The sequence below is a fragment of the Pygocentrus nattereri genome, chromosome 7, assembly GCF_015220715.1.
Source record: "Pygocentrus nattereri isolate fPygNat1 chromosome 7, fPygNat1.pri, whole genome shotgun sequence".
NCBI lineage: Eukaryota > Metazoa > Chordata > Actinopteri > Characiformes > Serrasalmidae > Pygocentrus > Pygocentrus nattereri.
Window position 1 is genome coordinate 20453118 of NC_051217.1, and position 12495 is coordinate 20465612.

General features: G+C 41.0%; 2 protein-coding genes across 3 annotated transcripts in view; both read left to right on the top strand.

The window, feature by feature from the left end:
- The window catches only part of qser1 (glutamine and serine rich 1), a 33923-nt gene extending 28558 nt beyond the window's left edge, over nucleotides 1-5365 (top strand). The window contains exon 13 of the mRNA XM_017708002.2: nucleotides 4107-5365. Within this exon, the coding sequence (XP_017563491.1) occupies nucleotides 4107-4247 (141 nt within the window). The 3' untranslated portion in view covers nucleotides 4248-5365. The remainder of the gene's footprint in view (nucleotides 1-4106) is intronic.
- Nucleotides 5366-10207: 4842 nt separating this feature from the next.
- depdc7a (DEP domain containing 7, paralog a) overlaps nucleotides 10208-12495 on the top strand; it is a 30506-nt gene continuing 28218 nt past the window's right edge. The window contains exon 1 of one of the 2 annotated variants that reach the window (XM_017708001.2): nucleotides 10208-10303. The gene's annotated coding sequence lies outside the window, so the exon portion shown is untranslated. Of the gene's footprint in view, nucleotides 10304-10455; nucleotides 10552-12495 lie in introns of those variants that run through there. The other variant, XM_017708000.2, reaches the window with a different exon arrangement.

Consider the following 12495-nt stretch of genomic DNA (forward strand, 5'->3'; position numbering starts at 1 on the left):
CGTGTTTTCCAAGCGCTGCTGTAGGCTGCGGTGTCTTTACTGAATAAGGGCAATCTGGTTTGTTTTGACAGCATTTTTGTGTCGCCTACAATCAGCCTTGCAGATGTTTTTTAAATGTTTGCAGATTTAAATGTTTACAGACACATTTACTGAGTTTAAAATACTGTCATCAGCATTTCTTTAGAGATTCTAGTCTGTGCTGATTTTATTGTTGAATATACTGACAAATTCCAGGTAAGTCAGCATTTCAGCAGCAAAGACTTCAAATTACACAGTGATTTCAAGGGAAAAAATGATTGTATGTGCTCAATTAATTGCGATTCCTAGCGTGTATTAAAATGAAGTGCCTCATGCTGCTATGGACTTCTTCAGCTTTTTATTGGAATGTTCTGTCTGACCCTGTTCAGCTGATTCGTGTAGACTTTCTATGTATATACAGTAAAATTTTAAATACACTGCTCAAAAAAATAAAGGGAACACTTAAACAACACAATATAACTCCAAGTAAATCAAACTTCTGGGAAATCAAACTGTCCACTTAGGAAGCGACACTGATTGACAATCAATTTCACAGCTGTTGTGCAAATGGAGTAGACAACAGGAAATTATTGGCAATTAGCAAGACACACTCAATAAAGGAGTGGTTCTGCAGGTGGGGACCACAGACCACTTCTCAGTACCGATGCTTTCTGGCTGATGTTTTGGTCACTTTTGAATGTTGGCGGTGCTTTCACACTCGTGGTAGCATGAGACGGACTCTACAACCCACACAAGTGGCTCAGGTAATGCAGCTCATCCAGGATGGCACATCAATGTGAGCTGTGGCAAGAAGGTTTGCTGTGTCTGTCAGCGTAGTGTCCAGAGGCTGGAGGCGCTACCAGGAGACAGGCCAGTACACCAGGAGACGTGGAGGAGGCCGTAGGAGGGCAACAACCCAGCAGCAGGACTGTTACCTTCGCCTTTGTGCAAGGAGGAACAGGAGGAGCACTGCCAGAGCCCTGCAAAATGACCTCCAGCAGGCCACAAATGTGCATGTGTCTGCACAAACGGTTAGAAACCGACTCCATGAGGATGGTATGAGGGCCCGACGTCCACAGATGGGGTTGTGCTCACAGCCCAACACCGTGCAGGACGCTTGGCATTTGCAAGAGAACACCAGGATTGGCATATTCGCCACTGGTGCCCTGTGCTCTTCACAGATGAAAGCAGGTTCACACTGAGCACATGTGACAGTCGTGACAGAGTCTGGAGATGCCGTGGAGAGCGATCTGCTGCCTGCAACATCCTTCAGCATGACCGGTTTGGCAGTGGGTCAGTAATGGTGTGGGGTGGCCTTTCTTTGGAGGGCCGCACAGCCCTCCATGTGCTCGCCAGAGGTAGCCTCACTATCATTAGGTACCGAGATGAGATCCTCAGACCCCTTGTGAGAACATATGCTGGTGTGGTTGGCCCTGGGTTCCTCCTAATGCAGGACAATGCTAGACCTCATGTGGCTGTAGTGTGTCAGCAGTTCCTGCAAGATGAAGGCGTTGAAGCTATGGACCGGCCCACCCGTTCCCCAGACCTGAATCCGATTGAGCACATCTGGGACATCATGTCTCGCTCCATCCACCAACGCCACGTTGCACCACAGACTGTCCAGGAGTTGGCGGATGCTTTAGTCCAGGTCTGGGAGGAGATCCCTCAGGAGACCATCCGCCACCTCATCAGGAGCATGCCCAGGCGTTGTAGGGAGGTCATACAGGCACGTGGAGGCCACACACAATACTGAGCCTCATTTTGACTTGTTTTAAGGACATCACATCAAAGTTGGATCAGCCTGTAGTGTGTTTTTCCACTTTAATTTTGTGTGTGACTCCAAATCCAGGCCTCCATTGGTTAATAAATTTGATTTCCATTGATGATTTTTGTGTGATTTTGTTGTCAGCACATTCAACTTTGTACAGAACAAAGTATTCAATGAGAATATTTCATTCATTCAGATCTAGGATGTGTTATTTAAGTGTTCCCTTTATTTTTTTGAGCAGTGTATATTAATTCCTTAATCCCTTAACCTCCCTGAAACATTTTAGCAACTCAGCCAAATTGCAGTGCTTTCTATGTGGTTAATAAACCTTAGGATGTATGTAACTGAAGTTTTAAGGGATCAAATATTGTCCGTCAGGTTTGTAGCCTTCCTTCCAGAAAGGAGTTCCTACGGGAAAGACACGGTTATAAAGAGGTACAAATACAGGCCCTGTACCACACCCACTACTAATACTGACTTCATATGAAATTGTTGTTTTTCCTGTGAAATTTCCATTGTGAAGTCTGGTTCCTTGAAGTGTGTGTGTGTGTGTGTGTGTGTGTGTGTGTGTGTGTGTGTGTGTGTGTGTGTGTGTGTGTTTACCTTGTACTAATTCTAAAACTGAAATAGCAAAACCAGTTCTTCTCAGTTCTTGAGTTCAGAATTAGGTTTAGATCATTCTTGTGCTGCTTATTATTATTATGTCAGAACAAAACCTTATATCTCCAAAAAAGGAAAAAGGTTTTCTGACTTTAAATGGAAGAACATGGAGGAATAATATTTTCAAGTAATTTTGGACCATTTCTGTTGATCTCTTCATCATGACATTTTGACACAACATTAAAGCAGCTGCCATTTTCAAATTACGTCAAGAAATGAAAAACGACCAAAATGGTTGTACAACGTTTTGTCCCAACAGCAGTGATATGTAATTATGTTTTATATGGGGGAAATGAGCCAATACATTACAACCACCTGCCTAATATGCTATTAGTCCTCCATATGCTGCCAAAACAGCTTTGACTCACTGAGGCCTGGACTCTACACGACCTCTGAAGGTGCACTGTGGTATCTGTCACCTAGACTGCAGCAGCAGATCCTTTAGGTCCTGCAGAGTGTGAGGGGGAGCCGCTGTGGATCGGACTTGTTCCCGTACATCCTGTGGGTGCTCGATCAGATTGAGATTTGTAGGTCAGGGCAACACCATTGCGAGCTCTTCATCATGTTCCTCAAGCCATTCTTGAACAATGTAGGAGAGCTTATTATCCTGCTGAAAGAGGCCATTGCCATTGGGGAGTAAAATCACCATGAAGGTCCGTAACAGTGGTAGGTGGCACATGTCCAATTGATGCCCACATGAATGCCCGTACCGAGAGTTACCCAGCATAACATCGCCCAGATCATCACACTGCCTCGACTGGGTTTTCTGCTTCCCACAGTGCATCCTGGTGCCACCTCTTTCCTAGATAAACGTGTACTCAATCATCAACATGACGTGTCACAGTAGCCCTTCTCTTGGTTTGGACTAGGCGGGATAGACTTTGTTGCCCTCATGCATCAATGAGCCTTGAGTACCCAACACCCTCTTTGGACAACTGACTGGGACCACCCCACGAGCCTGGGCCATTTGGAGATGCTCTGACCTAGTCATCTGGCCGTAGCAATATGACAGTTAGCAAAATCACTCAGGTCTTCATGCTCCATTTCTATCCACATCTGGCATGTTTACTACGAGAAATGATTGTTTGCTTTACCACCTTACTTACAGTGCTTGAACACAGCATCATTACGAGATAATCAGCGTTATATTTTGGCGTGTGTGTATGTGTGTGCGCACATATGGGTACCTGCTTACAAGGGACATAATTCAGCCTATATTGTGTCACAGTTCATGTTATTGTATTGTTATATTGTGGCTCGTAGCTAGAGGGTTGGATTCAGATACTGTAAAGCACAACTTTTGTTCCAAATATTGTTCCAGTAAACTGAAAATCGCTCATATTAGGTAGTTATATATAATATAGCACTGCTGTCGGAAGAAAACCTTGAATGATTTTTGTCATTTTTTTTTTTTATGAAAAATTTTAAAATGTCTGTTACCATTTACATTGTGTGTAAATTTCCTGATAAATGAACCAAAAGAAGCGGCCCAAAATTGCTTGGAAAAAATTCTGGTTCCATTGACTTCCATTAAGAGTAAAGTAGGTTTTTCCTTCTCCTGTAAAGTTACCGTTTTGAAGTTACAAGGTTTTCTTACAAAAACAGCATGCAATGTATGTATATCTCGAATCCTCACATCGTATGTCTGTGTGTTGATCAGATTGCGCTGTTGCGCTCGCGAGGTGTGGATCTGGGACAGGAGGAGACGGTGCAGAAATGCATGAGCAACAGAGCCTGGCTGGAGGGTCTGTTTGACCGCTTTGGGGAGCTTTTAACACAGGTACAGCAGGCCTGCCTGTAGCCGTGGTAACGGACCACCGTCTATGGACGAATGGATAGCTGACTGAATCCGAGGACGCTGATCGTGGCTGTCCCTGTTTTTTGAAGCACTAAATGATGAGATGGAGCACCAGCACTGTGAGGAAAAGCTCCCAAGAGTTTTTAAACAAACATGGTGGCAAAACATGGAGAGCTGTTCTTAGAACCACAGAGACGGTGGATTGTAATTATGGTCTTTTCTTTAGATCAGGCTTTGAAGTTTTTCTTTTATATATATAGTTGGCCAGGCTTAGGCATAGATGGGCTTTCTCAACACCCTACCTACGGTTGTCTCTCTCCAAGCATTAATGGACCAGGACAGTTCACGTGGTACAGAATGCCTCGCCTGGGATTTTAAAACACTAATTTAAAAACAAAAAGAATGACAGGTGTCAGTGTGTGCTTTGAGGCTGGGAAAAGAGAGGTGATTATTATTGTATAAATTTATATATACATAGATATATATGTATAAAACATCCATTTTTTACAATGGAACGCCAAATTTATATATGATACTGTACATTTTGTAAAGAGAGCTCTTTTGTCAAATGATTCTCTCCAGAATGAATTTGACGTAATACAGAATACTTACCTATTGTGCTTTTAAAACTCCTGTAGTTATGACCGAGTTCATACACTTGGAGTTGGTGCAATTCTAATACTGCTTTTGTGATAATTTGTTGTAATAAACATTTACAATAACTATTTTCTCTGAGGAAAAATGTTTTATACTGTTTTTCCCTCAAGACATACGCTTTATCTCAACGATAGATGTATTTTTCACAGACGGAAATATTGTGGTCAGTTTGTTTCATGCTCATCTTTGTGGTACATGCTGTTTTTCAACAGAGAAGCCCTATAAATTTATATGAAAAATACACATTATATACTTTACGGTGTATTATTTCTTAAGATCAAGTAGGATATTACAAATTTCCACGGTTGTACACAGATGACTATGCTGACGGCATCGGTTTTGGGTTGTTTTTTTTTTTGTTGTTGTTTTGTTTTTGTTTTTTCGCTTTTCGACTGTAGCTGTGTTGCAAACTGCAATTATTTTCTGATATGTGAAAATAAATTTCCTACTAAATGAAAGCGAAAGCGCTGAGTCCAGTAAATGCTTCAAGTCATTTCCATTCAGCTTTAGCACTCCCAGTTCATGGCAGTATCAAACCTGGGTATGCAAATATTTATGTAGGCAAGACGATAGAGTCTCAGTCACATGCCAAATAAAGCTGGTGTTTTTCGTTCGCGTCCTTCAGCTTTCGCCATTATCAGTTTGAAAAACCTAAGACTGTTCTTGGCACAGTCACAGGAAAAAAAAAGCGGTGCATCAGAAACCTGGAGAAGAGAAGAATAAAAGTCCTTGTACTGACATGCAGCAATACAGGATTCCTAGAGAACAATTAAAATCTGGAGTAGAATTGATTTTATGGGCCAAGTATGATAGCACAAAAAAGGTCAACGTTAAAACAGTTGCAAGTAAATAAATAAAATACAATAGTCTACCTTATTTTTTCACGTGACCACAAGATTATGGCCGAAACGTGACTGAGGAACAGAAGTTCGGGTTCTAAGTGTTTTAGCTACGTTAAAGAAGGTGTGCTTCACTTTACGTTATCACTACATGTTAAACGTATCTGAGGTGTTTCTGGGACAGTATGGGGTTTGTAGTGGTCACCTCCACTGACTAAAGCTGAAAGTAGGGCGAGGACCCTGATCTTACAAGTACAAACCTCTCAAGAAAGCACAAGAGTTTCAAATTACGTATGAACGTTGCTTCTTAATCACTTCTTAGCATAGGCCAGCATGGCTGGTCACCAGTAAAACCAGCATATGTTGTGTTTTGGATGCTGATATATTGGTCAATCAGCATGTCCATGCTGGGTGACCAGCTAAATCGGCGCCAGACTGCCATGAAATGCATTTCATTTTCTGTACAGTTAATAATACAGAGTACAGTGACTGTAGAGCTGTTTTGTTTTATCATTGTTTTGTTTTATGATAGGAACTCAGGCAGGAAGTTCTCTTCCCCACCGTCTTTCCGTGTCTGATCTGTACCGTGGTCCCGCTTCCTGTTCAGGTACACAGTCTCTGAGCTCAGGTATGCTTGCTTTAGGCCGTGACTCGGCTTGGGTCACCTTGCGCTTTTATTCTCCACACATTGCTCTCGTGCCTCTGTAGGGAGGAGCTGGTTAATGGTTAACTCATTTACGCGCAGGGCTGCGGCCTAAATCACTGCATGACGAATCCCTGTCAGAGCCAGCCATGTGTTTTGAGGAGGCCAGGCTTGTCAGACTTAAAGGAACCACACAAACAGTGTGGTCACACGTGTGTGAGTAGTATCATATAGACAGTGTTCGTGCTAATGCAGACTGGGCTTACAGTTGATTACAAAAGTTTGAATACTCCTGGTTGGATTACATTACCTTCAAATTTGGGCTGCCCAAAACTGAATGAAAGTTATCCTAACCCCAACTCTTCCCCCAGCATCTACATCCCCGGTCAAATGACGAGTTTTGTTATATTTTTTAAGTGAAAGTAGGAGAACCCATCTTCTAGATCAGGGGTAGTTCATTAAAATGCAATAAGGTCCAGTTAGAGAAAAGTTCCTCAAGAAAAGGCCAGGAACATCATGATGTCTAGTCTGCATCATGATTCAGTGCCATGTACTGTAAACAGAAGTAGCCTAGTAGGAATACAATTCAGTCAAATTTCAACATTTGTCAGTTTTCCTTTTTTTAGAGCCGTGTGAAATGACTTCCCTCTGACTCACTGTCTTCTCTGACTGCTGTTTCTCACCTCATCCCTCCGCTGTGTGTGCGACGCTCACTTCAGTCTGTGCTCAACGTAATGCACGGATCTGATTGGCCGAGTAGTGTCACGTGATATTCACAAGGCATGCTATTGGTCTGTGAGGCCACTACCATAATGACCAAAAAAGCGATACTGATTAAAACAGGACCACCTATCGAAATGAAAGAATTCACTGTAGTTCATCGGTTATAAGTCCAGGTACGCATAGGACAGCATCTGGGTCCGGACTCGGACCACGGTCCAGCCTATTAGTGACCTCTGCTCTACAGGAATAACACTATATATGGAATTGTCCTGCAAATTATAGTATGTGATTTCAGTGTATTTACTTTTATTTGAGTCAAACATTGGAAAAAAGTTTCCTTTGTGGCCTGTTTTACCTGTCCAGCATGAAAGGATTTTAAAAAAAGTGCAATTGAGGCCAAAATCTTCTCAAAGCTATAATAAAAAACTGAGTGTGTTTAATCAGATTTTGCCAGTAATCTGTTCAGCATGTTTACATACACTTGAGTAATCAATGGGGAATCATGAGTCAGGCAGTAATCAGATTTGCACTTTGCAGCCGACCAATAAACTCGCAGAAGAAGACGTGACGTAAATGTAATTTAAAACTTAAACGTCATGGCTTTTTAAAAAAAAAAAAAAAAATCGTGCCACTTTACCTGAAAATATGAACATACGTCATCTAGGAGATAAAGAATATTTAAATCCTTCACTTCGTTAAGCAAGTATTTGGTTTCAAAAGTGTTTTGGTGCGATCTAAGATATCAGAGTATGCTGTTTACATGACCATTTGAATAATCAGATAATTGCAGAAATCTGATTGTGATCTCAGGCATCATTCATGACCATTTCATGAAATAACCGTCAGAGGCTTTAAACAAGAAGTTGTACATCAAGATTTTACATCAAACCACTCTGGGACTAGGACCCAGACCATTAGAGATTACAGCTTATGAAGGACATCGTACTGTATTACTTCATTTGTTCTAAATGTTCTGTCTTATTATATGCCATTTAGTACTTTTACCCAAACTTTCCCACATGCACTGCGTCCACATAGGCTGCTCTTTATCCACCACTGGTACTTTCCAAGTCGTCCCTCAAACATTTCATGGAAAAACACGTCACCTATTTGGGTGTCTGAGACCATGTCCTCTGTTGGATGGCCTGTTGAATAAAATATGATTGTTTCAGGCCACGCTGTAACAATCCGAAAGGCTCTTTAGCGTGAAAACAAAGGCCGCAATGTCCATCGCCGATCCCGCGTGAAGAAGGCCACTGTCCAGTGCAGCATGGTGAGGGGCGTTCGGGATTCCACAGTGCATATCGCTGGAAGAAATGGATAATTGTTCGACCACGGGCATCTGCCCTGCAGCTGAGAAATGTATGAATATTGATAAGAGCAGGGCCGTCTGTGGGGGTTGAGAGAGTCCTTTGAGGCTGCCTGGCATTCACTGAGGGTGGAATTTGGTTTGTCTGGACCATCGATACTGTTCATCCTGTTCTCAGGGACTGTGCTGGTAGATTGGGTGTGACAGTTGAGGCCCATAAACACTTGGAGTAATCAAAAACCAACACTATGGAGTATCTTAATCAGTGTGGCATGTAAGTGAATCTATCAACCAGAACATTTCAGCTAAACTGCTCAGCTAAGACTTTTCAGCTAGAAGAGTTCATCCAAAACTCTTCAGCCAGAAACATTAAGCAAAAACTCTTCAGCCTGAAGAATTCTGCTAAAAGTCTTCATCCAAAATTCAAGCCTGAAGACTTCATCCAAAACTCTTCAGCCAAAAGTCTTTGGCCAGAGAAATTCAGCAAATCCTCATCCAAAACTCTTTAGTCAAAACTCTACAACCAGAACTCTTCAGCCAGACGAGATCAGCAAAAATTAATCCAAAACTCTTCAGCCAAAGCTCTTCATCCAAAGCTCTTCAGCCAGAAGAGTTCATCATAAACTTTATGCGAAGCTTTTCAGCCCAAAGAGTTTGGCAAAAGCTCTTCATCTAAAACACCTCAACCCAGAGTTCAGCAAAAACTCATCATTTAAAACACTTCAGCCAGAGGAGTTCAGCAAAAACTCATCATGAAAGTCTTCAGCCCAAAGAGTTCATCAAAAATGCATTACAAGTTCTTCATCCAAAACTCTTCAAACAGAAGTTCAGCTAGAGCTCGTTATCTAAGACCCTTCAGACAGAAGAGTTCAGCTGAACTCTTCATCCAAAACTCTTTAACTTCTGTCCAAAGTCTTTAGCCAAATCTCTTTAGTCAGAAGACTTCAGCAAAAAAAACTCTTAATAAAAAAGTCAACCTAAAGAGTTGATCAAAAACTCATTACAAGCTCTTTATCCAAAACTCCTCAGCCAGAAGTTCAGCTAAAACTCTTCACCTAAATCTCTTCAGCCAGCAGTACAGCTATAGCTCTTCATCCAAAACTCTTCAGCCAAAACCTTTCAACATGAAAAGTTGAGCTAAGCTTTTCATCTAAGAGCCTTCACCTGGAAAAGGTCAGCTAAAACCTTCTACTAAAACTCTTCAGTCAGAAGACTTCAGCTATCACTCATCAGTCAAAACTCATAATAAAACATGAATACACCCATAAAACACACCTGAGCCATGTTTTTAAGCACCCATGCTTGCGTCATTTGTTTGGTGTGTGTATTGCATGTTGTCCTTTTACATAAGCAAAAAAATCACAAGATTAAGTCTTCGTCCACGCAGCTGCATGGCGTCAACAGTTTGAATCGGATTGTGCTTCTGATTCAAATTCTGTTTGAGGAACTGACTGCATGCACATAAACCTGTCACAATTCATCTTGTGGTGCTCTGCCCTGTAGGGCCATTTGATGCGGGCTTTCCTGGTAAAAGAGCTCTTAATACCTGTGAATAAGTAAAATTCCATTAAACGTATTCGCAAATCAGAGAAAAGTGCCTCATCCCCATTAATCATCACTGCAGCGGCTCTCATACCACCACTCTCGGTCTTTGACGCCATATCACGTCCCACATAGACTTCCTACTGGCTGAGCTGATAAACGTCTGCAGCAGAGCGGCTTTTAGAGGACAGCTTAAAGGAAGTGAGCGCAGCGTTTTAGCATCTGATAAAGAGGCCAGAATAATGGAATAATAGCTTCAGTGTTTTTGACAGGTTCTTCCAGATGGTTGACTCACAGGTCTGAATGTTTTGATGACGCTTCATCTGAGGTTGTGACAGATTAACAGGTGAGCTATAAACGATTGTTTGTTACTTTAAGTAGAACAGCTTTAGTCAACAATGCCTCCACACTCATTTCATTCCTTCAAGAAAAAAGCTGGAAGCTGTAGAACCAGTTTTGGTCCTGCGTGCAGGTTGGCCAGCGGAAGGAGACTCTTCTTTAGCTCTCGTTTCTGCCTTTCTTTACTGTACACTATGTTTTAGGAGAGAGATTAATATCCCACAGACTACATGCTGGTCTGATCTGGACACACAGGTGAGTTTCAGTGGTCATTCTGATATTGGTCTGCTTTCTTAGTGTTATGTGCTGAGTGGTTGAAAGCGCATTGTGATTCAGCAAATGTCCTTCACTTGTATCTGTGGGTTAGATTCTTTTTTTTAGCTATTTTTGTTTCTTTTTTCTTTCTTTTAGAATTTGGACGTTTCTCAGATCTTAGATCAGACATTGACTCAGAAGATATTAATATGCTGTATACAATGTTCTGGAGGAAATGTTCTAATTGTGTTGCGAACATCACAGCATAGATTTAGGGTTACTTTATTTTTAAACATTTAAAAATACATAACCTAATCTTTTAAATCAATTTAAGACCATTCTCAAGCAGAAATGTTAGTAGTCTACACTTTAACACAAACCTTTGTTGTATTTTAAAACTGGAATTCATACTCTCAGAAATAAAGGTACTAAACTGTCACTGGGTCAGTCCCCCTCTGGACACTGGGGTGGTACCCTCAAGGGTACGTCTCAGTACCTTTAGCGAGGGAACATAATATCATTTATTGACATTATATTTTCAATTATGTTATATTCCCTTACATTTTCCTTAAGACTCCACACACCTGTCTCGTCTCCAGGCTTTTGTTTTACTGTTCTCTTTTAAGACATTCGGTTACAAAAATGTACCAATGTGTACTTTTACACTGGAAAACCTTATTTAAGGTGGACAATCAGACCTGAAAACCACTGCTGTACCTTTGAGGGCACATTTACATTGATTGTACCTGCACAGAACCTTTATTTCTGACCATGTAGGTTCTGTAATTGGGATAAATAACGCATCTGTGCTGCTCCCATTCAGCGCAGCAGAGTTTACTGGATAACTGCAGTGATCTATAAGCTTCAGCTGGAGCTGCAACACTGTTTATTAAAATTCAGAAGTGTTACTGTAAATGCGTTCAATCGGCAAAGGTGAAGGTGCAAGATGGGTTCTTTGCAGCGTAGGAGAACCATCCTAACCCAGTGAGATGTGTGCGAGAAGAACCTTTTTTTTGGTTTGTTTGGAGGAAGACTTTATTCTTTATGTGTGTGTGTGTGTGTGTGTGTGTGTGCATGTTAGTCAGTGTGACAGAGATTAAAGAGTAGATAGACGGACCAACAAAGAGACAGACAAACATACATATGTGTATTGAATGTTTTCAGTGTAATCATGTAGGAAAGGGTTTAACAGAATTTAATATTTCGTATTCGTCATATGTACATATGTATTTTGTATGTGTGTATATAAACTGGTGTGAGTTGATATGTGTACTTGATGTATATGCGAACTAACTATTGCAAATATTTAAGTATTCGCTGAAATGAGGGGATTGATTAACAGCCTTAGGCAGAAGTGGGTGGCTTACGGTGTTAAGGGGTCAATATTTTTAATAAATGGTTCCCATGAAGTGTTGAATATGGTCATTTTATTCATTTCTATAGCACTTAATCTCTCCAGTGGTATATGCGTTAAAAGTAGCTTTTCCCATTGTTTAATGTTTATGAAGATCCTGGTCTTCCAGTGTTTGACCAATTTTTTTGGCTACTGTGAGGGCAATGAGTGTGAAGAAGAAGCTTTTTGAAGTTTAAAGAAACTCCACATAATGTAAAGGTTCTAGGAAGAACCATTAAATTGGTTTAGAACCTTTACATTATGTGAAGGGTCATTAAACCTTCAAATCAGGGCTGTCCACAGTGTTCAGTGCTTAAGCAGAATATGATGTTTTATTTGATTGGAATCATTTATAGCATGATGATGATGATTGTTGTTGTTGTTGTTGTCATAGTATTGTTTATATCCTGTATATGACATGTACAGTCATATGCAAAAGTTTGTACACCTCCAGTCAAATGGCATGTTGTTGTTTTCTAAGTATAATAAGTGTAACACCTCCTCTACACACTCATCAAATCAAAGTTTAGTGCACAATTTGTATTTATTTG